Below are 25489 nucleotides of genomic sequence, written 5' to 3'. Positions count from 1 at the left end.
TAAAACATTTTCAAGCATCACTTTTTCTTCAAACTTTGCCTTTGTTTATTCAGGGTTTACAAGGACCCCCTGGGAGTACAGGAGACAGGGGATTTGCAGGAGAACCGGTAAGTTTATCTTCATGTGTTTCTAATTGTGTTTTTTTTTTTTTATAATGTATTTTACCTGTCTGTTATTATTGCCCTGTTGTGCTGTGGCTGGTATGTTTTGGAAATCAGCATGTGTCATGGGCACCTAATTATAAGAATGAATATTTTGCTGTGAATATAATTTTTAGTGCCTTCCTGGTTTCATAAAGTCAAACTTGGTCCTGTTTGTCTGGAACTGTTAAAACTTCACATATTTCTATTTTCAGCAAAGATAATTCAGTTTTATTGAATCTCAGAATTTTTTTCTGAATGGCTTGCTGTTCATATAATAATTATTACACTGCCCTCCCACACACAAAATCACATTTATGAGGGCAACTCTATGATAAAAGACCATATAGAGAAGCCAGACTCTACATGTAATGGGCCAAAATGTGGAAACTTGACAGAAATGCTGTTAGGTCAATAATTCAAAAAGTCACATCACCATTTCATAAATCTGACTCAGTTATAGAGTTTCCATGGAAAATGAATTGTGAAAATGAAATACCTTGCCATGCCTTATCTCTCACAATATATTCTTTATTGCCTATGAAGCCATTCTTCTGGCTAATAGTATCAGATGTAATGTGCAGTAACACGCTTCTAAGATTTACAGTACAAATAGTCTTTCAAACTACTGGGTTGATCTTATCCATCAGTTGACACAAAAGTTTATAGGTGGCTTCTGCATAATTCATTTAGCTAGTAGGAAGTAGAAAATTCTAACAAAGAGCTCTTCTTACCAGTGTTCATTTCCTCCTTTACATATTTAACCTATGGTATAAGCTCTCCAAACAATAGTAAACACTTGCCTATGGGTGTAATTTTTCCAAATATAGTATCTTAAATGTGGTGTTGATTTTATCAAACTAAATTCTTCTCAGTTTTCTCTGATTTGTATCTCTTAACCTGCCATCCTAACTCTAATATTCATTTGATCATAAATCATGCAAATCTCTAAATACCTCTTTCTTCTAAAGAGTCTGTAGCTCCTTGAAGTCAGAGACCATTTTTTGCACCTTTACAGTCCTCTTTCCTGTATAATGTCTGGCATATTATATCTACCTGATGCATATTTGTTAAACAGCATTAACCAAAGGTCATTTAGCCAAAGGTGTAATCATTCAGCCAGTAATATTAGATGAAGTGAAATGGAATTAAAACTAATCTTAAGAGAGAACACATTTAAGTCAAGATAAGTGTATCAACAGGGCTATGGCAACAGCACAGACAATATCTTAGGCTTTATACAAGCAAAGATTTATTGTTGTAGTAATAAACGACTAAAATGGCTTAATAGCAACTAAAAATTGACATTCAGGTCACAGGGTCAGTGGGTCTATTAAATAAAATATAAATCAATTCATAATGGATATAATGGGCTTTGTTTCACATATTTGAGCTACTTAGTCAGATCTGCGATAATATATAACAAAGAAACTATCCTAATCTGGGGTTAGGGAAACTTCCAGAGGAGGAGCATCTGAGTTGTGATCTGGAGGATGAACAGTAGTTACTTAAGCAAATATGGAGAAAAGTCATTCCAGAGAGAAGTCGTGAACTGGGAGAAAACCCTACTTATTTATTTAAAGATCTAAAAGAAGGCCAGGGCTTCCCCGGTGGCGCGGTGGTTGAGAGTCTGCCTGCCGATGCAGGGGACACGGGTTTGAGCCCTGGTCTGGCAAGATCCCGCATGCCGCGGAGCAACTGGGCCCGTGAGCCACAACTACTGAGCCTGCGCGTTTGGAGCCTGTGCTCCGCAACAAGAGAGGCCGAGATAGTGAGAGGCCCGTGCACCGCGATGAAGAGTGGCCCCCGCTTGCCGCAGCTGGGGGAAGCCCTCGCACAGAGATGAAGACCCAGCACAGCCAAAAATAAATAAATAAATTTATAAAAGAAGGCCAGCATGGTGTGGCACAGAGAGCCAGGTGGGAAGGGAGTGCAAGATGAGGACGGAAAGGGAGGGAGGGGACAAAATGCATGCAGCTCAGTAAGCCCTACTCCCAAAGATTTGTATTTTTTTCCTAAGAACAAAGGGGTGTCATTGAAGGGATAAGGCTAGGTTTATGATCATATTACTGTTCTGTAAAGATCACTCAAACCAAATTGGAAGGGACTAAGAATGGACAAGAATAGCTTTGTGTTGCAGCAGTCCAGATAAGAGATAGTAGAACTGTTTATGATTAGCAGAAAGAAAGAGTAGATAGATGTAGAATATTCAAAAGGAGATAAAATCAACAGGAAATAGATATGCTATATGTGAAGTATGATTCCTAAGTTGTGGCTTGAAGAATTAATGAGATAATGATATCACTCACTGAAACTGAGAATACCAGCAGAAATTTATGTTTGGGAATGGAAGATTATAAGTCAGTTTAGTTATGTTGAATTTGAGGTGCCTTTGAGAACTGTGAAGATGGCAGTTGGGTGTGGAGCTCAAAGCAGAATAATATCCTGAAATTTAAAATATTGGAGTCATTGGTCTAGGGAAAAAGTATAGGAAAGAGAAAAGAACAGGATCTAAGGCTGAATTTTGAAGAAATGCCACATATAATAAATGTTGGTAGAAGAGGATGAAACTGCAGAGATGACTGAAAGAGGTAAGAGGAAAATCAGGTATATAAGTTTGAAGTTCAGCCCCAACCATAACGTACCTTAAAATCTTCATGACAATCTTAAATTCCTTTAGAAGTATGTAAACAAAAATATATATCTAGAACAAACCAGAAGTATAATTGACATGCTAAAATAAGAGAGAAAATGGAATCAATTAAAAGTCTTAATTTTCAAAAGAGTGGGATAAAAAGAATGGAAGACAAAAAAGAAAGAACAAGGGTAGCAATAGAAAACAGTAATAAATATAGTAGGTATGAACCCAGGGGTATCAGTAATCACTTAAATGTAAATGTTCTAAATGCACCAGTTGAGAAACAGAGACACAGAGTAGAAAGAAAAACAAGACCTAACTGTATGTTGTCTTCAAGGAACCCACTTTAAATATAAAGGCACAGATATATTAAAAGTAAAGAGATAGATAAAATGGGCAAAGATGTACTAATACGAACCAAAGGAAAGCTGGAGTAGTTATATTAATTTCCAACAAAATAGACTTCACATCAAGGACAATTATCAGGGATAAAGAGGGACATTACATAGTGATAAGTGTATCAATTCTCCAAAGACATAATAATGCTTAATGTGTATGTATCTAACAACAGAGCATCAAATTATATGAGGCAAAAACTGATAGAACTACAAGGATAAATAGTCAAATTTACTATTTCATTTGGAGACTTCAGCACTTATCTATCAGTAATTGAGAGATCCAGCAAGCAGATAATCAGTAAGATTATTGTTGAAGTGAACACCACCATCAGGACACTGGATCTAATTGACATTTATAGACTGCTTAATCCAGTAGCAGCAGAATATACATTCTTTTCAAGTTCACATGGAATATTCACCAACACAGACTGCGTTCTGGGTCATAAAACACACCTTAACAAATTTCAAAGAAAAGATATCATACAAAATATGCTCTTAGTCCATAATGGAATTAAACTATAAATCAATAAGAGAAACATAACTGGAAAATCTCAAACTATTTTGAGATTAAACTACACACTTCTGAATAACACTGGTTCAAAGAAGACGTCTCAAGAGAAATTTTAAAAGTATTTTGAACTAAATGAAAATGGAAATACAACTTATCGAACTTTGTGGGATGCAGTGAAAGCAGTGCGTAGAGGGAAATTTATAGTATTGAATGCGTATACTAGAAAAGAAGAAAGATCTAAAATCAATAACAAGCTTCCACCTTAGGAAACCAGAAAAAGAAGAGAAAATTAAATACAAAATGAGCAGAAGAAAGTAAATGATAAAAATCAGAGCCGAAATCAATTAAATTAAAAACAGGAAAAATAGAGAAAATCAATGAAACAAAAAACTTATTCTTTTAAAAGATCAATAAAATTGGTCAAACCCCCTAGCCAGGATCATCAAGAATAAAAAAAAGAGAGAAGAAACAGATTACTAATATTAGAAATGGAAGAGGGACCTTCACTACTGATCCCATGGATGTTAAAAAGGCAATAAAGGAATACTATGAATAACTCTATTCTCACAAATTTGATAACCTAGATGAAATGGACAAATTCCTTGAAAGATGTAATCTACCAAAACTCACACAAGGAAAATTTGATGATCTTAATAGGCTTATATTGATTAAAGAAATTGAGTCAATGATTAATAACCTTCCAAAACGGAAAGCACCAGGCCCAGATGGTCTTACTGGTGAATACTACCAGAGATTTAAGGAACAAAATGATACCCATTTTCTACAATCTATTCCAGAAAATAGAAACAGAAGAAATACTTCCTAACTCATTCTGTGAGGCCAAGCATTACCCTAATACCGAAACCAGACAAAGCTATTACAAGAAAAGAAAACTACAGACCAGTATCTCTCATGAACATATATTTTTAAATCTTCCACAAAATATTAACAAATTGAATCCACTAATATATAAAGATAATTATACACCATAACCAACTGGGATTTATCCCAGGTATGTAAGGCTGGTTCAACCTTCAAAAATCAATTAGTATAATCCATTACTTTAACAAACTAAAATAGAAATTATATAAAATAGGTGCAGAAAAATAATTTGACAAAATACAATACCCATCTATGATAAAAATTCACAGTAAACTAGGAGGAAAGGGGAACGTCCTCAGCTTTATGAAGAATATATTTTAACAACCTTATAGCTAACATCATACTTAATGATGAAATGCTAGGTGCTTTCCCCCTAAAAACAGGGAAACAAGGAAAGGATGTCCCTCTTTTTTTAAACTCCTGTTCAGCATTGGGCTGGAAGTCCAAACTAATGCAATAAAACAAGAAAAGAAAAGACTGGGAAAGAAGATATAAAATTGTCTTTTTTGCAGATGACATAGTTGTCTATAAAGAAAAGCCCAAAGAATTAATTAAAAAGACCAACAACCAGTCACTTTCCTATATACCAGCAATAAACAATTGGAATTTGAAATTTAAAATACAGTACCATTTACATCAGCATCAAAAAAAAAAGGCATAAATCTAAAAAATATATACAAGATCTATTTGAGGAAAACTACAAAGCTCTGATCAAAGAAGATTTAATAAATGGAGAGATATTCCTTGTTCATGGATAGGAAGACTCATTGTTAGGATGTCAGTTCTTCACAACTTGATTTATAGATTTAATGCAATTCCAGTCAAAATCCTAGTGAGCTACTTTGTGGATACTGACAAACAGATACTAAAGTTCATATGGAAAGGCAAGAGACCCAGAATAGCCAACATAATATTGAAGTCAGAAGACTGGCACTACCAAACTTAAAGATTTACTATAAAGCTGCAGTAATCATGGCAGTGTAGTATTGACAAAAGATAATTGGAACAAAATGGTAAGCTCAGAAGTAGAACTCCACAAATATAGTCAATTGGTCTTTGACAAAGAACATGGGCAATTCAATGGATAGTCTTTTCAACAAATGGTACTAGAACAGCTGGATATCCACAAGCAAAATAATGGATTTAGACAAATACTATACATCTTTAAAAAAATTAACTCAAAATGAATCATAGACCTAAATGTAAAATGCATAACTATGAAACTCCTCCTAGAAGATAACAGAGGAGAAAATTTCAATGACTTTGGATTTGGCAATGAGTTTTTAGATACAACTAAACAAAAGCATGATCCATGAATGAAAAATCTGATAGGTTGGACTTCATTAAAATTTAAAAAACTTCTGCTCCATGACATGTTCAGAGAATGAAGACATGCCATTACTGGGAGAAAATATTTGCAAAACACATATCTGTTAAAGGACTTGTATCCAAAATATAGAAAGAACTCTTAAAAGTCAACGATAAGAGAAACAATCCAATTAAAAAGTGGGCAAAAGATTTGAAGACACCATGCCAAATAAGACGTACAGGTGGCAAAGAAGCATATTAAGATATTCACATCATATATCATTAGAGAATTACAAACTAAAACAACAATGACATTCCATTACACACCTGTTGGAATGGCTAAAATCCAAAATACTGACAATACCAAATGCAAGCAAAGAGGTGGAGCAACAGGAGTTCTCATTCATTGTTGGTGGAAAGCAATTTTGGAACACAGTTTGGCAGTTTCTTATAAAGCTAAACATACTCTTACCATGTGATTCAGCAGTCATGCTTCTTGGTGTTTACTGAAATGAGTGTAAATCTTATGTCTACACAAAACCTGCACATGAATGTTTATAGCAGCTTTATTCATGGTTGCTAAAAATTGAAAGCAATAATGTCCTTCAAAAGTTAAATGGATAAACAAACTGTGGTACATCCATACAGTGGACTGTTATTCAGCAATAAAGAGAAATGAGCTATTAGGCCACAAAAAGACATAGAGTAACCTTTAAATACATCCCGCTAAATGAAAAAAAAGCCAATCTGAAAAATCTAAATACCATATGATTCCAAGTATATGACATTCTGGAAAAGGCAAAACTATAGAGACAGTAAAGAACAGTGCTTGCCAGGGAATGGGGGAAGGGGACAAGGGATGAATCAGTGGAGGACAAGTGAATTTTAGGGCAGTGAAACTATTTTGTATGATACTGTAAAAGTGGATACATGATATTATACATTTCTCAAAACTCAGAACTGTACAACACAGAGTGAACCCTAGGGTAAACTATGGACTTTAGTTAGTAATAAAGTGTCAATATTGGTTCATCAATTGCAACAAATCTACCATACCAATGTAAGATGTTAGTAGTAGGGGAAACTGGGCAGGGGTAGTATATAGGAACTCTCTGTACTTTCTGTTCAATTTTTCTGTAAACCTAAAACTTCTTTAAGAAATAAAGTCTGTTAACTAAAACAAAATATTCTAGTAAAGTCAAGCATAATTCTGTAATATGGTAGTGTATCTATCTTGTGTCTGTGTCCAACCTACTAGGAAGCACTGAAACACTGATATATGCTTAGGAACCACAAGATAAGATTACCAACTGTCACTATATCATCTAACATTATTTTAAAAGTTTTAGCTACTGTAGTGGGATATGATGCACAAATCATCATATAAGGAAATGAAAGCATTGTTATTTAGAGAAAATATAAACAAACCCAAAAGACTTATAAAACCCAAAGACAATTCTATTTTTTCAACTACTGATAGAGAGTAATATAACAGCAATACATATAATAAACAGTTTTTAAAAATCAGTTTCCCTACATACAAGTAATTAGCAGAAAGTATAATAGGAAAAAGATCCCACTCAAGATAGAAACAGGACATAATAATTAAGAATAACCTTAGTGAGAATTAGATGGGACACTTATGAAGAAAATTTTGAAAATTTACTGAGACCTAGAAACTGGCTTAAGCAGAAAGGCAATTTATCATCTAAACAGAAGATTGATTATTTTTTAGATTAATGAATTAGATATAGTCCAGTCCCATTCAAAATTCTCATTACCCGTTATAAATTAGGTGTGGGATTTAATTATTCTAAGTATAGCTTATAAGAATGAGCAGGTGAAATAGCTTAATTTTTTTTTTAATTTTATTTATTTATTTATTTATTTATGGCTGTGTTGGGTCTTCGTTTCTGTGCGAGGGCTTTCTCTAGTTGCGGCAAGTGGGGGCCACTCTTCATCGCGGTGCGCGGGCCTCTCACTATCGCGGCCTCTCTTGTTGCGGAGCACAGGCTCCAGACGCGCAGGCTCAGTAGTTGTGGCTCACGGGCCTAGTTGCTCCGCGGCATGTGGGATCTTCCCAGACCAGGGCTCGAACCCGTGTCCCCTGCATTGGCAGGCAGATTCTCAACCACTGCGCCACCAGGGAAGCCCGTAGCTTAATATTTTAAGAAGAGGAAGACTACTGCTACTAGATATTAAAAGAAATAATAAAGACAGAATAATCAATTCCTGCGACATTGATCCATCTAGATTTACAGACATGGGACAAAAAAAGGTAGCTTTTCAATAAGCAAGAATATAAAAGAATTTAATATTGATAGGGACAACATTACACATCAGTAGGGAAGGTAAGAATTAAAAATGATTCTAGAATAATTGCATCGCCCTTTCTAATCAGTTCAACAAATGTTTGTTGAGTGCCTACTATATATTAAGGACTGTGCTGGATTCTAAGGGGCTTATTGTTAAGCCATGAAGAGTTTACAGTTAGTAGAGGTATAGGTAACACGGTAAAAAATCATTTCAACATATTAGGATAAAGCTAAAATAGAGATTAATTTACAGTCCTAAATGAGCACAAAGGAGATACACTTAGCCCAAGCTGGGTTTCCCAGAAGACTTGATTTAGGAAATGACACTTGGTCTGAATAATGGATAAATTAGTAACCAGGTAAACAGGTGAATGGAACAGTATGAGGAAAGACATGGAGGCATGAAACAGCCTGATATTTTCAGGGGACTTTAATCAGTTGCATTCACTAGAGCATAAAGTGAAAGGTAGGAAGTGTTGCTATTTGGTTAAAAGAGTTTGTTTTGATTCTCACCTCACACAGTACATCAAAACAATGGGTTAAATAAAGTATTTTAAAACCCTAAGTAACAAAAGAGTAGGTGAAAATTTTTAATGGGAATAGATGTTTTAAACTTGAATATGGTAGAAAAAGCCATAAAAGACTGGACAGGTTTACTACATACAAATTTTAAACTTCTCCCATTCTGATTTTTTTAAAAACACTAAAAGATTTAAGGAGCTACATTAAATGTTAAGTGGGTTAAGTGGTTATTTTGGGTCATTTTTACTTTTATGTATTTCCAGGTGTTCTACAGTGAGCTTATTTAGGGGTTAAAAGTTACCTTTAACATTATGTTTTTAAAATAAAATGACAAACCACAAACTGGGCAGATGTTTGCAGTAAAATAGGGCAGAAAAAAGTTAATGTCTGCAACACATAAAGAACTCTACAAATTTTTTTTAAATGACCCCCAAAATACATGGACAAAGGACATGATCAAGCAACATGTAGAATATTACAGATAGCTGATAAACAAATGACAAAAAGAATATTCAACCTCACTGGTAGTCAAGCGTATATACATTTTAAGATACCAGATTGTCCATCAAATTAATGAAGAATTTAAAAAATAATATTCTGTGCTAGCATGAATTCAATGAAATAGATTCTAATTTTATACATTGTTTGTGGACTATTCATTATTGCAGCCTTTCTGGAAACTGACTTCACTTTATGACCAAATAACGCTACATTTCTGACTCTATTCCAGGGGTGGAAATGCGGAATGCATACAAAGACTACTGCACAAAGATGTTTCTCTCAGTGTGTTTATAATAGGGTAAAACTACATTCTGAAGAGAATCCATGAATTTTAAAATATTATACATAATATTTAATAAGCCATAATTGAAAAACATTAGTGACCTCTTAATACCTTTAATGGCTGTGCTATTGAGTAGGAACAACATATGTGATGCTTACATACCAACCTTATAATTCTATTATTCATATACTTATCTCAGCTGTTCGGCAGTGTCATCTGATGTTAGAGACTTTAACATTCACTTATAGTCTAATACGCATATAATAAATCCTATAAAGCAAAATTTTACTGTAAAGAAGACTTATAAACAATATAAATGTCTAGCATTAAGAAAATGATTAAATTATGGTACTGCAGAATGTTAGATGGAATATAATATTATGTAGCCATTGAACAATTTTGTTATGAAATATTTACAGTAACATGGTAAAATATTTATATTTCAAATAGAATCTTAAACATAAAACAGATATAGTTAGGGGCTTCCCTGGTGGCACAGTGGTTAGGAGTCTGCCTGCCAATGCAGGGGACGCGGGTTCAAGCGCTGGTCCAGGAGGATCCCACATGCTGCAGAGCAAATGGGCCCGTACGCTACAGCTACTGAGCCTGCACTCTAGAACCCACGAGCCACGACTGCTGAGGCCCGTGCACCTGGAGCCTGTGCGCCTGGAGCCAGTGCTCCGCAACAAGAGAAGCCACCACAACGAGAAGCCCGCGCACCACAACGAAGAGTGGCCCTTGCTCACCACAACTAGAGAAAAGCCTGCGCACAGCAACAAAGACCCAACACAGCCAAAAATAAAATAAATAAAATAAAATAAATTAATTAAAAGAAAACAGATATAGTTATTTATAAGTATGCTCCCACAAAAGAACTAGAAGGAAATATGCAAGTATATTTACAGTGTCATCTCTGTATGGTAGGATTATGGATTATTTCCTCAATCTGGGGTTTTTTGTACTTTCAATACTTTTCAAATATTTTAAAATGAACATTAATGTAACAACTTAGAGAAACAGTTTAAGATAACCAACCATACCACATTTTTTCGCCATTAATACATTTTTTTAAAAGTGAGGTGTTCACAAAATTGTGATGGAGTACAAACTCATAGAATTTTAACTAGCTTGTTATATTCTGAATCTTAAAAAAAACACCTTCTTTAATACTGTCTTTCCAGAAAGACCAAAAAATTCAAACAGCTTCTTTAGATGGCTGGGCAAATAGCATTAAATTGTAGTTTCTAAATAAGTGTTAATCTATCTAGAGTAATTCTAGACAGTTAAATGGGTTCACACACTAAGATCCTTTAGGTTTAGCAATTTAATGTTTAGGCCATAAGCTAATTATTCAGTGTTTGTTTACTTATAATTACACTATTCAGTCTTACAGGGGAAAAGATCTCCGTAAAGGTCCCACATACATTTTATTGCACCTTAGTGATTATCCCATGTAAACATTGTTACATTTATTCATATGAAACAGAGGAATTGTTCAACTGGACTCACTACTATGATAAAGTATGACATTAAGCAAACTCAAGCATATTTTTATTTCATTGGAAACCATATATTTGCTTCTTTAAAAATGCTGTTTTGTTTGTCATATGTTTTTCAGGATTATTAAGTGGATCTATAATTGTCCTACCCATTAAATAAGATAACTCTGAAAGCCCTTAGCGCTATATTTCATAATTGTTAGGTGCTTGATAAATGTTTATTGAATGAATGAGTGAATTAGGGAATGAAAGAATGAAAGGCACCGTCCTTTCTTTCCTTTTCTTTTGAATCCAAACAAAGCTTAATATTAGTAACAAAAAAAAGATGAATCAACAACTAAAGATTGAATTTTGTTTATACAGAGAGTAAAGTAATACATTGATAAATGTACTATGTGTTATATTACATATGATATAATTATATGCATATGTTAATTGAAATATAGAGTACATTTTAATTCTCACCTCCTAAATTTTGTTTTAATATAGGGACCACGAGGACTGCAAGGTGATGCTGGACCTCCTGGAGAAATGGGTGCTGAGGTAATTTTTCTTGGGGCTCTTTCTTGTTAGTTCATCAATACTCAATACTTTTTGTAAGACTCCTCTTAAGGTAAAGTTGATATCTTAGGTATATATATTTTGGAGAATAATTTTATAGTGTTTTGTTTCATATTCAGGAAATAAAACCTAAAATTCTATTAAAACCAGGGATGACTGTTGTATGAACCTAATTTTATGCATATAAAATTCCCTTAACAGTTCATTTAAATGACAGAACAAAAAGTGAATAAAACTTTCCCTTCACTGATTTAGAGTTAACTTTGATAACCCTTCACTCCATTATAGAAGAATATTGAAAAGTGACTCTTATTCAAGATATATTTTAGAATAATAAACCATACTTGTTATAATTATAAAATCCAATTACTTCATTTCTTTTGTTTGTTAACTTTAGCCCTAAAAAATTAGGCATAAATTCTCTCCTCCCTTGGCTTCTGTGAAACTGCTCCCTCTTGATTCTGCTTTTTACCTTCTGATTAGCCTCAGTCTTGATGGGAAGCTGTCCTTCCTCTTCCTCAGCTTACAATCATATTATCACATAGACTTTAATTACCAATATTATTCTGATAGCTCTCAGCTTGATAGCTCTAACTCATGCCTCTCTCCTTGGGACTCCAGTTACTGATTTCCCGTTGTCTTTTATGTATGCACCTAGGTATCCCACAAATATCTCAAATTCAAAATATCTAAACCAAACCCATCGCTTTCCCACTGTTATTCCTCTTTTTATTCTCATCTCACTGAAAGATATCCCTTACGCCCAGTAACCCCAAACTGAGAGTCATCCTAGACTCCTCTTCCTCCTTCACCCCGTTCAATCAGCTATCTTTTCCCTTTGAATAAGCTCCCACTAATGTCTCACCTCCATCCTTTCCTTTACGTCCCCATTGCCAGTGCTCCAGTCCTCTGCTCTAATTCCGTGTCTCCTCCAACTGCCACTATTCCTTAGCTACTTGTGGCCAGTTTACCTTTGTCATATCATTCTTGTCCTTGAAATTTTTCAGTGGCTCTCATCGCCTTTAATAAAATGCCAATTTCTTAACATGGTAATGTTCTGCGTTGTCTAATGTCTGCAGACCTGTTCAACCACATTCCAATAGAACTTTTCTCCTCCTCTGATTCCACGATTATGCCATGCTTTCTTGCTGTGTACTATGTATCCACTGGGAGTCCAAGGGTGGCTGAGATATGGTCCCTGACTCCTTTAGCAGTTTATAATCTATTCCAGAAGATAATCATGTAAAAGATCATTATATTTCCATCTGTTAGACCCAATGATGGAGACATTCACAGGGCATTATAAGAGTACAGCAATGGGTATGTAACCTTACCTGGATAAGGGGAAAAAGAAGACTTGTCTGTGTTGAGGCGGGGGGAGGGTAATGAGTTTTAAGGAATGAGTATGAGTTAGCCATATGAAAAGAGGGAATAAGGATATGGCGATTCCAGAAAAAGGGGTAGTATGAGTAGGAACATGCAAACGTGAGGCAATATGGATTCTTTGAGGCTTAAAGTCAAAACAAAGAGTGATGATAGATGAAATTACAGAGAAATGGTTAGATCAAACGAAAAATCTTCTATACTCTGTTAAGAAGCTTGAACTTTTCATCTTATGGGCTACAGTAAGTCATTGTGAGGTAGACATAGGGCAGTGATAAAGTCAGATTTGTTTTTTTGGAAGATCATTTTAGCAGCCTCAAGGAAGATGTATTTGAGAAGACAAGAGTGCAGACATATATACCTTCTAAAAGGCTGTTGCATTCAACTAGTTAAGAAACAATGGAGGCCCGAACTAAAGTAGTCAGCATAAGTAAGAAGGGGATGTATTTGAGAAATGTTTGTTACATAAATTCTGGAGAACCTGCATATTTGTGGGATATGGAAAGTAAAGGGGAAAGAGAAGTCAAAAATTATTTCCAGATTTCAACAGGATGGATGGCAATATCCTTTCTTGAGACAAGAAAAGAAGAATGTTAGTCATAATCTGCTACTCTGCCCAAGGTAAATGGTTAACAGGTAGCAGACCTTGGCTTTGAATCCGCATCTGATTCAAAAGCCAGTGCTGAAAACCTATACTATGCCACATCCATCCTCTGAGTCTAAAAAAAGCAGAGGAAAGTCATACCTCATAACTTGAGTTTTTTTTTTTTTTAACAGGGTAGGAGACAAGAATCTGTCGTGATAAGGAGTAGGGGTTGAGCATATTTTCTACTGAGGAAAATATGCTGGTTTAGAATAGTGGTTGAGGATAATGGAAGAGGGAAATGACTAAAGACATGTAAAAGCAAATATACCTTATTAAAAGTAAAACTGAAGTAGGAGACTTTGAATTTGCATTATATTAATAATAATGATGTTAATAATAGGTAACAACTTCAGAGAACTTTGTATGTTCCTAGCAGTATTTATGTACTTTACCATATTAATGAATTCTCACAATACCCCATGAGGTAATGCAATTATCCTCATTCTACAGATGAGGAAACTAAGACATGAAATGGTTAAGCAACTTGTTCAAGAGCAATAGCTGGTAGTAGTGGTAGAGCCCACATTTAAATTTAGGCCGTCTCTCTCTGCAACCCATTCTCTTAGTCACTGTGCCTCTCAATATGTAATGAAGCGACTTTGCACAAGAGTGTAATTTTTCCATTGATGTTCAACTGGGAATAGAAATGGACAAGGCAATTTAAAGCGCTAATCCAAGATTGGCATAAGAAAAGAGGTACCACAGAGATCAGAAGATCAACTATTGGATTTAGCCTAAGAATAAAAGAAGCCAAGAGGAGCTGACAGATTGGGTGAAACTGGGGAATAGACAAGGTCTAGGAGATTAAAAGCAATCTTGATGTGGAAGAAGTCCTGAGAGAGTTGGAATTCTCTCTTGAGAGAGAATTTTAACCTTAGGTTAGGATATTACATTCTATAATTTCTGAGGCAGAGCAGAAACTCAGGCAGTCTCACTTCATAGTCCTTCCTCTTAAGTACTGTAATACACTGCCTCTTGTAACAGTAAAGTCACAAAGGTATCCAACAGAAAATTTTAAATAATATAACTATTTAAAAATTGGTGAAATGATGGTAAAATGGAGGGAGTTTTAAGGGAACTAAACTTTTAGCAAGGTAATACATCAAGAATTAGAGGTAGATTTCTTGGTTATAGAAATAACCATTGGGAGAACTAAAAACAAATTGTTTTATAAAGTAGTTGCTTCTGAGGAATGGGGCTGGGGCTTTTCATTATAAGTCCATCTGTACTATTGTGCCTGTATAACTTTTATTTTGAAAAAAGCAAAGCAAGTCTGGATTGTGGAAGCTGAGTCAAAATGGAAAATTGAACTTCTCATCTAAAATACTGTAACAACATAAGAGATATTTTAATCTCTAATAATTATTCGGAAGGTTATCACCCGTGGATCAGAACTATTGAGGAATCCCTGGAAGACAGAAAGCAAACAGGAAACTTCTGGTCAAGATAGTATCATAGGTTAATGGCTTTAAACTACCCCTCTACTCTGAAAACATGGGGATTATAGAATGCATATGTATGTATTTATAATTGTGTGTGTATAAGTACACATACATACATACACACACATAGAGTAAGAGAAGAGAGAGAGTGAGGAAGTAGAGAAGGGAGAGGCAGGCATAGTATTCTCAAAAACAAGATAAATGTCTCCAAGAGAAAAAAATATAAAAAACAATACAACAGCAATTATAGAAGCTCGAAGCTTATAAATAGCCAGAGGTTGCAAGAAGTTATACGTTTTCAAGATAAAAGCTTCAACCAAAATCTTCCCAACTGAACCCAACCATGAAAGGGGCATGGGAAAAAATGCCGTATATATGTATATATATAATTCATATTTTCTTTGTGTGATATATTTTATAAAACCAATAAAGAAAATGGAATTTTTTTCAAGAAGTGTATTCCAAGAGGGATGAACATAAATAGATGGGAAGAATAAAAAGTGAAAAACACAGAGAATAGTAAGGGTATGAGGGTAGAAAATTAGAAGAGGAAATGGGAAGTAGTTTGTCTTGACCAAAGATTAAAGGACGAGAGGAAGGATTAGAAGAAACTGGTCTAAGCAGTCCTGATTTCTGGTGATGTTGTTTTAGCATTTGAACTGTTAAACGGTCCCAGAAATTATCTGGTCTTACGCCATGAAGTTTATAAAAGAGCAGCAAAAATCCTTTCCTGGACATAGATATCCCATCCTTGGGCTGAAAATTACTTCCATCTTCTTATGAGGTTGTTATTGCCTTTATGTTGGTGAAGGAATGTGTACAAACAATGTGTCGAATCATTCTATTCTAGGGACCTTCAGGTATTGAGGGAGAATCTGGTCTGCAAGGAGAGCCAGGTGCAAAGGTAACCTTCCTAAATAGTAAAGGAGAAGGTCTCTAAACTTTCACCATTGACTCCCCGATGTTTGCAGTATTTTGGCAAACAGCCACCATCTTGCAAGCAGATAAAGGAAAGCAGATAAAAATGGAAAGTGTTCTCAAATGAGTCAGAAAAAAGTATTACTCAGAAAAAAATTATTTGTCCCTATGCAGATAAGTATGTGTGTGTATATCTATACACACACATATATATACGGCTATATATGGGAGGGAATACAAATGAAAAAGCAAAGTATTATAAATAAATTAATCTGAAGAAAAGGAAAAAATAGTGTTTTGGAACCCCTGTCTTCATACCCTCCATAACTATTAGACATGCAGTTTTAGTAGAAAAGAGTTTAATCTTTCCCTTTGTTTCTTCAGGGAGATGTTGGACCTGCAGGCAGTGTTGGAGTGGCTGGGGAGGCAGGGTTACGGGTACGTGCCTACTAGAAACCATTTTAATGCACTGGCCCTCCTATTTTAAAGACTCAAAACTCAGCCTAAAGACTTCAAAGATTGTATAGTAAACTTTTCTGGTGCATTATAGAAAATGTTTGTCTTCATTTCATAATTTCCAAAGCTGCATGCTAAACTCTGTTCACATTGTAATTTAGTAGCATTGAGAGTCCTAACCACACACATCCTTTTTCTCAGAATCAGATGTACTCAGCAGAATCCTTGCCAAATGTGTGGAGTCACTGTGATTGTCACTAATGTTAGCATGAAGAAGAAATTCACAAATACTAGTGATCAACTCTCATGCTATTTCCGGACCTAACAAGACCGACAGGCGTTGAAATCTAATTTGTGTTTAGAAAAACAACAACAAAAAACTAGGGTCATGCAAAGTTAACAAGATTCAAAGAAATAACTGTAGATAATTGTGATGAGATAGCTTACAGAAGTTATTCTAATATAGACAGTGGTTAATTTAAGCTGTGGTAAGTTTTTTTCCAAAATAACAGGGACCAAGATAATTTTAAGAGACATCTGTTTACTAAAAGGTAAAGTTGGGAGATGTATTTTGCATTCGATTTCTTTCTTGTTCATTTTCCCTTTTTTTTCAGGGGGGTGGGAAGTATGAGGTCAGGGTAACGGAAGTGTCAGCAGTTGGAGCAATGAGCAACTGTGAAGACGCACTGATTAATTTACTTTTAAATAGTTCAGGTGGCAAGAGAGCCAGTACTTCTTTAATAGCTTCATAAATTGTGGCTCTACATTTCTACAAGTTCTGTGTCTAGAAGACAACTTCCAAATATACCAGGGCCTTGATAGTTGCCTCTTCTCTGTAAGGGAGAAAGTACAGACCCTAAAAATCTGGTACACTGATCTTAACTGAATTAAGTTGTATTAATCCATGTAAATTAAGAAAAGCAAGATACTATAATTTTATGAAATTCAGTATTTACAGTCTTTGAACTAAGAAACATAGGTATAGCTGTCTAAATATCCAAAGCTACCAAATGAATACATATTACCTTTAATTATCTAAAAGTTATTAATATTCTGAGACCATCTTGTGTTTGAATTTACAGTGCTATGACTCTTTAAATCATCTTCAGAGTTATTCCAGGCAAATTAAATCATGTTCATTATACTTTCAAATACTCCTTATAAATAAAGTAGAAGTAGGAATAAATGTATATAAACCTGCTACTTCTATAGATACCAGGAGCAAAAAATAAATTTAGATAAATGATTTAGCAAAATAATAAATCTTATGTTTCTGCTACCAAATAGGGTGAACCAGGAGCTGCTGGAGAAGAAGGTCTCCAGGGTAAAGATGGAGTAAAGGTAAACTATACTTTTAACATTATGATTAAGGTAGATGTTTTTGAGAAATCTTTCAAATATTACACATAATTTTTTATGTGCCAACAAAAATCTCTTATTGCATGGCATAATTATTTTACTACTTTCCCTTTCTCAAAAATTTTTACTGGGTTACAGGGGGACCCAGGAAGAAGAGGACTTCCTGGAGAGGATGGAGAAAAGGGAGAGACAGGCTTACCAGGGACCACAGGGCCCCTGGGTGGACCAGGTCTAATGGGTCCTCCGGTGAGTACTGCTGGGTTCAATACTCAGTGAACTCAGTCCTCTACACACACACACATACACACACACACACACACACAAGTGTGAGCCATACACACACATTCTTGACCCCTTTATATGTCCATTTGGTATTTGAAGGTTGGAACTATGGCTCGAGTGAAGAGCAAACCAGGGACTGATTATCAGACTTCCTAACATCCAAGGAAAAAAGATACTTTTCCCACGTGTCACACATGCTATTGAACTTCTTCATTTTTTTCTCACTTTATTGCGATGTAATTGACATGTATTATATAAGTTATATAAGTTTACAGTGCATGACTTGTTGATTTGTTATGCATAAATATTGCTAAATGATTACCATAATAAGTTTAGTTAGCACATGTATCACCTCAGATAGTTTCCTTTTTGTGTGTGTGGTGAGAATTTTTAAGAGTTACTGTCTTAGCATCTTTCAAGTACACAATACAGTGTTGTTAACTATAGTCACCATGCTGTACATTAGATCTCCAGAACTTATTCATCTTATAACTGGAAATTTGTACCCTTTGACCACCTTCACTTATTTTCCCCATCTCTTCACCCCTGGCAACACCAAACAACTCTGTTTCTATGAGTTCTTATGAGTATTTTTAGATAATACATATTCATGAGATCATACAGTATTTGTCTTTCTCTGACTTATTTCACAAGCATAATGCTTTCAAGGTCTATCCGTGTTGTTTCAAATGGCAGAATTTCCTTCTTTTTATTACTGAATAATATTACATTGTATACATAGAGAACATATATATGTGTGTGTATACGATCACATTTTTTCAAATATTAGTTGACCTTATATGCATGGGTTTATTTCTGGGCTCTTGACTCTGTTCTTTTGGTCTATATGTCTGTTGTAATGCTGATAACATACTGTTTTGGTTAATATAGTTTTGTATTGATATAGTCTGAAATTAGGAAGTGTGAGGCCTCCAGCCTTGTTCTTCTTTCTCAAGATTGTTTTACCTACTCGGTGTCTTTTATGGTTCCATGAAAATTTTAGAATTCCTTTTTTCTATTTTGATAAAAAAAAGTGCCTGGAATCTTGATAGGGATTATACTGAATCTGTAGATGGGTTTGGATAGTATGGACATTTTAACAATATGTGAAAATGAGATATTTTTCCATTTATTTGTATTTTCTTCAGTTTCTTTCATCAGTGTCTTCTGGTTTTCAGTGTATAGATATTTTACCTCCTGGGTTATATTTATTCTAAGTATTTTATTGTTTTCGATGCTATTGTAAATGGGATTATTTTCTTTATTTCTTTTTCAGATAATTTGTTGTTAGTGTGTGGAAATATGACTGGGTTTTTGTAGGTTGATTTTGTATCCTGCAACTTTATTGAAATCATTTATTAATGCTAACAGTTTTGTGGTACAGTCTTCAGAGTTTTCTGTATATTAAGATGTCACCTGCAAATAGACATGGTTTTACTTCTGTTTTACTTCTTCCTTTCTAACTTGGATGCCTTTTATTTCTCTTTCTTGCCCAATTGCTCAAGCTTGGACTTCCAGTCACACTTGCCATGTTCCTGATCTTGGAGGAAAAGCTTTTTTTGAGTATGATGTTAGCTGTGGGTTTTTCATATATGGCTTTTATTATGTTGAGGTACATTCCTTCTGTACCCAATTTGTTGAGACTTTTTATCATGAAACGTTGTTGAATTTTTTTCCAGGCCTTTTCTGCATCTATTGAGATGATAGTATGGTTTTTTTCTTTAATTCTGGGAATGTGGTACATCACATTGACTGATTTGCAGATTTTTGAGTCATCTTTGCATACCTGGAATAAATCCCACTTGATCATGGTGTATGGTCCTTTTAATATGCTATTGAATTCAGTTTGCTAGTATTTTGCTGAGAGTTTTTGCATCTCTATTTGTCAGGGATATTGGCTGGCCTGAATTTTTTTTTTCTTGTAGTATCCTTATCTGGCTTGGCATCAGAGTAATGCTGGCCTTGTAAAATGTCTTTGGGTGTATTCCTTCTTCAAAATTTTGGGAAAACTTGAGAAAGTTTAGCATTAATTCTTCTTTAAATGTTTGATATGATTCATCAGTGAAACCATTTGGTCCTGGGCTTTTCTTTGTTGAGAGGTTTTTCACTACTGATTCAATCTCCTTATTCATTGTCTTTTTAGATTTTCTATTTCTTCATGATTCAGTCTTAGTAGGTAGTATGTTTCTATTTCTCCATTTCTTCTAGGTTTTCAATTTGCTGGCAAATAATTGTATGTAGTAGTCTCTTATGATCCTTTTTCTTTCTGTGGTATCCTTTATGTCTCCTCTTTCATTTCTAACTTTGGGTCCTCTCTCTCAGTGAGTTTGGCTAAAGGTTTGTCAATTTTGTTTATCATTTTTTTTCTGACAGTTCAGATAACATTTTTTTTCATATTGTAAGTCCATAAGCTTTATTCTTTTTTAACATCTTTATTGGAGTATAATTGCTTTACAATGGTGTGTTAGTTTCTGCCGTATAACAAAGTGAATCAGCTATACATATACATATATCCCCATATCTCTTCCCTCTTGCATCTCCCTCCCTCCCACCCTCCCCATCCCACCCCTCTAGGTGGTCACAAAGCACCGAGCTGATCTCCCTGTGCTATGCGGCTGCTTCCCACTAGCTATCTGTTTTACATTTGGTAGTGTATATATGTCCATGCCACTCTCTCACTTCGTCCCAGCTTACCCTTCCCCCTCTCCATGTCCTCAAGTCCATTCTCTACGTCTGCATCTTTATTCCCGTCCTGCCCCTAGGTTCTTCAGAACCATTTTTTTTTTAGATTCCATATATATGTGTTAGCATACGGTATTTGTTTTCCTCTTTCTTACTTACTTCACTCTGTATGACAGACTCTAGGTCCATCCACCTCACTACAAATAACTCAATTTCGTTTCTTTTTATGGCTGAGTAATATTCCGTTGTATATATGTGCCACATCTTCTTTATCCATTCATCTATCGCTGGACACTTAGGTTGCTTCCATGTCCTGGCTATTGTAAATACAGCTGCAAAAATAGTTCTAAAAGGGAAGTTTATAGTGATAAATTCCACATTAGAAAAAGGGAAAGACCTCAAATAAGCAACCTAACTTTACTCTTCAAGGAAGTGGAAAAAGAAGAACAAAATAAGGCCAAAGTTAGCAAGAAGGAAGTGATAAAGATTAGAGCAGGAATAAGTGAAATAGAGGATAGGAAAACAATAGAAAAAATTAATGAGTTGGTTTTTAAAAATGTTAAACAGTGGAAGTTGTGCACCATCCTTCACACTGTAAGACCCTAACAAGAAACTGCAGCCAAAAGGTCTAACAGCACTGTAGAGTGTATAGGCATGTACATACATGGCCACTCTGTCTGCAAGATGCTTTAGTGGAAGATTATATCCAAAGTTAGATCTAAAGTTGGAAGCCTCTTCTCTTGCAATGTCTGCTAAAGAACGAGCATCTGCCAACAAACCTGCTACTGCCATTCCAACATGCCGATCAACATTAAAAAGTCATTTGTTAGCACCTTCTTCATAAAATTTAGAAAGGACTAATTTTTCTACCCCAAAGACAACGCCATCTTTACATCTGATTCCAATAGCTGTTCTACTATTTTCCACAGGCTTCATAGCAAACGCAACTTGAAAAACTCTTCCAACAGGAGAGAATGTAGAGGCTGACAGGTCATACCCAGTGCCGATTGAGCTCATCGTGCTAAAACCACTGGGACACCTAGGGCTTCAGGGTCCGAGGAACATTTTTTAATTTCCATGTATTTGTGAGTTTTACAACTTTTCTCTCCTGTTGTTGATTTCTAGTTTCATACCATTGTGGCTGGAAAGATACTTGATATAATTTCTATCTAACTGTATTTATAGAGACTTGTATTGTGGCCTTACATATGATCTATCTACAAAAATGTTCCATGTGAACATTTTTACATTTTTTGAGAAGAATGTGTATTCTGCTACTGTTGGATGGAATGTTCCTTATATGTCCATTACGTCTATTTGGCCTGTAGTGTTGTTCAAATCTTCTGTTTCTTTATTAATTTTCTGTCTGGAAGATGTAGCCATTTTAGAGAGTAGGATATTAAAGTCCCCAAACAAGATAGTATTGCTGCTTATTTCTCCTTTTATTTCTGTTAGTATTTACTTTATATATTTAGATACTCCAATGTTTGGCACATAAATATTTATAATTATTATATATTATCAATTAATTGACCCATTTATCATTATTAATGACCTTCCTTGTCTCTTGTGACTGTTTTCAGCTTAAAATCTATTTTATCTGATATAAGTATAGCTATCCCTGCTTTCTTTTGGGTACCATTTCCTTGAAATATCTTCCCTCATCCCTTCCCTCTCAGTCTCTGTGTGTCCTTAAAACTTAAATGAGTCTCTTGTAGGCAGCATATAGCTGGGTCTCTTTTTTAAAATCCTTTCAGCCATTCTGTCTTTTGATTGGATAAGTTAATCCATTTACAATTAAAGTAATTATTGATAAGGAAGGACTTCCTATTGCCATTGTGTTCATTGTTTGCTGATTGTTTTACAGACTATTACTTCATTGCTTACCCACTTGTTGTTTTCCTTTGTGATTTTTGGACTTCGGTAGCAGTGTACCTTGAATCCTTTATCATAATCTTGTGTATCTACTACATGTTTTTCCTTTGTGGCTCACATAAAATATATTACAATTGTACATCATAGTTTAAGCAGATAAAACTTAACTTTGATATCATACAGAAACTTTATGCGTTTACTTCTTTCTCCCCCCTCACATTTTAGGTTATTGATGTTACAGTTTAATCTTTTTGTATTATTTATCCAAAAACAAATTATTGTAGTTATGGTTATTTTTGTTGTTGTTGTTTTTGTTTTTGTGTTTGTTTTCTAAAATAATGGGTTCATTGAGATGTAATTCACATACCATAAAATTCACATGTTTAAAGTGTACAATTTAGTGGTTTATAGTACATTCACAAAGTTGTGCAATCATTATGACTGTCTAATTCCAGAACATTTTCATCATGCCAAAAACAAACCCTGTACCCACTACCAGTCATTCCCCATTCTCCCCTTCCCCTAGCCTCTGGCAACCACTAATTTACTCTCTGTCTCTGTAGCTTTTCCTATTCTGGACTATGTTTAACTTTTTGAAGTGTAAAAAAGAATTCTTTCTTTCTTTTTTTTTTTTTTTACAACCCACCCCCTGCTGCTTTCCCCCCTTGATGTCCATACATTTGTTCTCTACATCTGTGTCTCAATTTCTGCCCTGCAAACCGGTTCACCTGTACCATTTTTCTAGGTTCCACATATATGCGTTAATATACGATATTTGTTTTTCTCTTTCTGACTTACTTCACTCTGTATGACAGTCTCTAGATCCATCCACGTCTCTACGAATGACCCAATTTCGTTCCTTTTTATGGGTGAGCAATATTCCATTATGTATATATATGTACCACATCTTCTTTATGCATTCGTCTGTCGATGGGCATTTAGGTTGCTTCCATGACCTGGCTACTGTAAATAGTGCTGCAATGAACATTGAGGTGCATGTGTCTTTTTTTTTTTAATTTAATTTTATTTATTTTTTTATACAGCAGGTTATTATTAGTCATCCATTTTATACACATCAGTGTATACATGTCAATCCCAATCTCCCAATTCATCACACCACAACCCCCCACCCCCGCCACTTTCCGCATGTGTCTTTTTGAATTATGGTTTTCCCAGGGTATATGTCGAGTACTGAGATTGCTGGGTCATATGGTAGTTCTATTTTTAGTTCTTTAAGGAACCTCCATACTGTTCTCCATAGTGGCTGTATCAATTTACATTCCCACCAACAGTGCAAGAGGGTTCCCTTTTCTCCACACCCTCTCCAGCATTTGTTGTTTGTAGATTTTCTGATGATGCCCATCCTAACTGGTGTGAGGTGATATCTCATTGTAGTTTTCATTTGCATTTCTTTAATAATTAGTGATGTTGAGCAGCTTTTCATGTGCTTCTTGGCCTTCTGTATGTCTTCTTTGGAGAAATGTCTATTTAGGTCTTCTACCCACTTTTGGATTGGGTTGTTTGTTTTTTTCATATTGAGCGGCATGAGCTGTTTATATATATTGGAAATTAATCCTTTGTCTGTTGATTCGTTGGCAAATGTTTTCTCCCATTTTGAGGGTTGTCTTTTCATCTTGTTTATGGTTTCCTTTGCTGTGCAAAAGCTTTGAAGTTTCATTAGGTCCCATTTGTTTAATTTTGTTTTTATTTCCATTACTCTAGGAGGTGGATCAAAAAAGATCTTGCTGTGATTTATGTCAAAGAGTGTTCTTCCTATGTTTTCCTCTAAGATTTTTATAGTGCCCGGTCTTACATTTAGGTCTCTAATCCATTTTGAGTTTCTTTTTGTGTATGGTGATAGGGAGTGTTCTAATTTTACTCTTTTACATATAGCTGTCCAGTTTTCCCAGCACCACTTATTGAAGAGACTGTCTTTTCTCCAGTGTATATCCTTGCCTCCTTTGTCATAGATTAGTTGACCATAGGTGTGTGGGTTTATCTCTGGGCTTTCTATCTTGTTCCATTGATCTATATTTCTGTTTTTGTGCCAGTACCATATTGTCCAGATTACTGTAGCTCTGTAGTATAGTCTGAAGTCAGGGAGTCTGATTCCTCCAGCTCCATTTTTTTCTCTCCAGACTGCTTTGGCTATTCAGGGTCTTTTGTGTCTCCATACAAATTTTAAGATTTTTTGTTCTAGTTCCGTAAAAAATGCCATTGGTAATTTGATAGGGATTGCATTAAATCTGTAGATTGCTTTGGGTAGTATAGTCATTTTCACAATTTTGATTCTTCCAATCCAAGAACATGGTATATCTCTCCATCTGTTGGTATCATCTTTAATTTCTTTCATCAGTGTCTTATAGTTTTCTGCATACAGGTCTTTTGTCTCCCTAGGTAGGTTTATTCCTAGGTATTTTATTCTTTTTGTTGCAATGGTAAATGGAAGTGTTTCCTTAATTTCTCTTTCAGATTTTTCATCATTACAGTATAGGAATGCAAGAGATTTCTGTGCATTAATTTTGTATCCTACAACTTTACCAAATTCATTGATTAGCTCTAGTAGTATTCTGGTGGCATCTTTAGGATTCTCTATATATAGTATCATGTCATCTGCAAACAGTGACAGTTTTACTTCTTCTTTTCCAATTTGTATCCCTTTTATTTCTTTTTCTTCTCTGATTGCTGTGGCTAGGACTTCCAAAACTATGTTGAATAATAGTGGTGAGAGTGGACATCCTTGTCTTGTTCCTGATCTTAGAGGAAATGCTTTCAGTTTTTCACCATTGAGAATGATGTTTGCTGTGAGTTTATTGTATATGGCCTTTATTATGTTGAGCTAGATTCCCTCTATACCCACTTTCTGGAGAGTTTTTATCATAAATGGG

The 25489-nt window shown here is 35.0% G+C and overlaps 1 protein-coding gene across 6 annotated transcripts in view; it reads left to right on the top strand.

Annotated features, from left to right (window-relative positions):
• Positions 1–25489, top strand: part of COL24A1 (collagen type XXIV alpha 1 chain) — a 389657-nt gene that overhangs the window by 254541 nt on the left and 109627 nt on the right. For 5 of the 6 annotated variants that reach the window (XM_036826641.1, XM_036826634.1, XM_036826660.1 and 2 more), the window contains 6 exons: positions 54–107; positions 11487–11540; positions 15880–15933; positions 16332–16385; positions 17691–17744; positions 17901–18008. In XM_036826641.1, coding sequence (XP_036682536.1) covers positions 54–107; positions 11487–11540; positions 15880–15933; positions 16332–16385; positions 17691–17744; positions 17901–18008 — 378 coding nt within the window. The remainder of the gene's footprint in view (positions 1–53; positions 108–11486; positions 11541–15879; positions 15934–16331; positions 16386–17690; positions 17745–17900; positions 18009–25489) is intronic. The other variant, XM_036826651.1, reaches the window with a different exon arrangement.

The sequence above is a fragment of the Balaenoptera musculus genome, chromosome 1 (assembly GCF_009873245.2).
Source record: "Balaenoptera musculus isolate JJ_BM4_2016_0621 chromosome 1, mBalMus1.pri.v3, whole genome shotgun sequence".
NCBI lineage: Eukaryota > Metazoa > Chordata > Mammalia > Artiodactyla > Balaenopteridae > Balaenoptera > Balaenoptera musculus.
The sequence above is the reverse complement of the archived record's forward strand: the minus strand, read 5'-3'. Positions and strand labels throughout refer to the sequence as shown.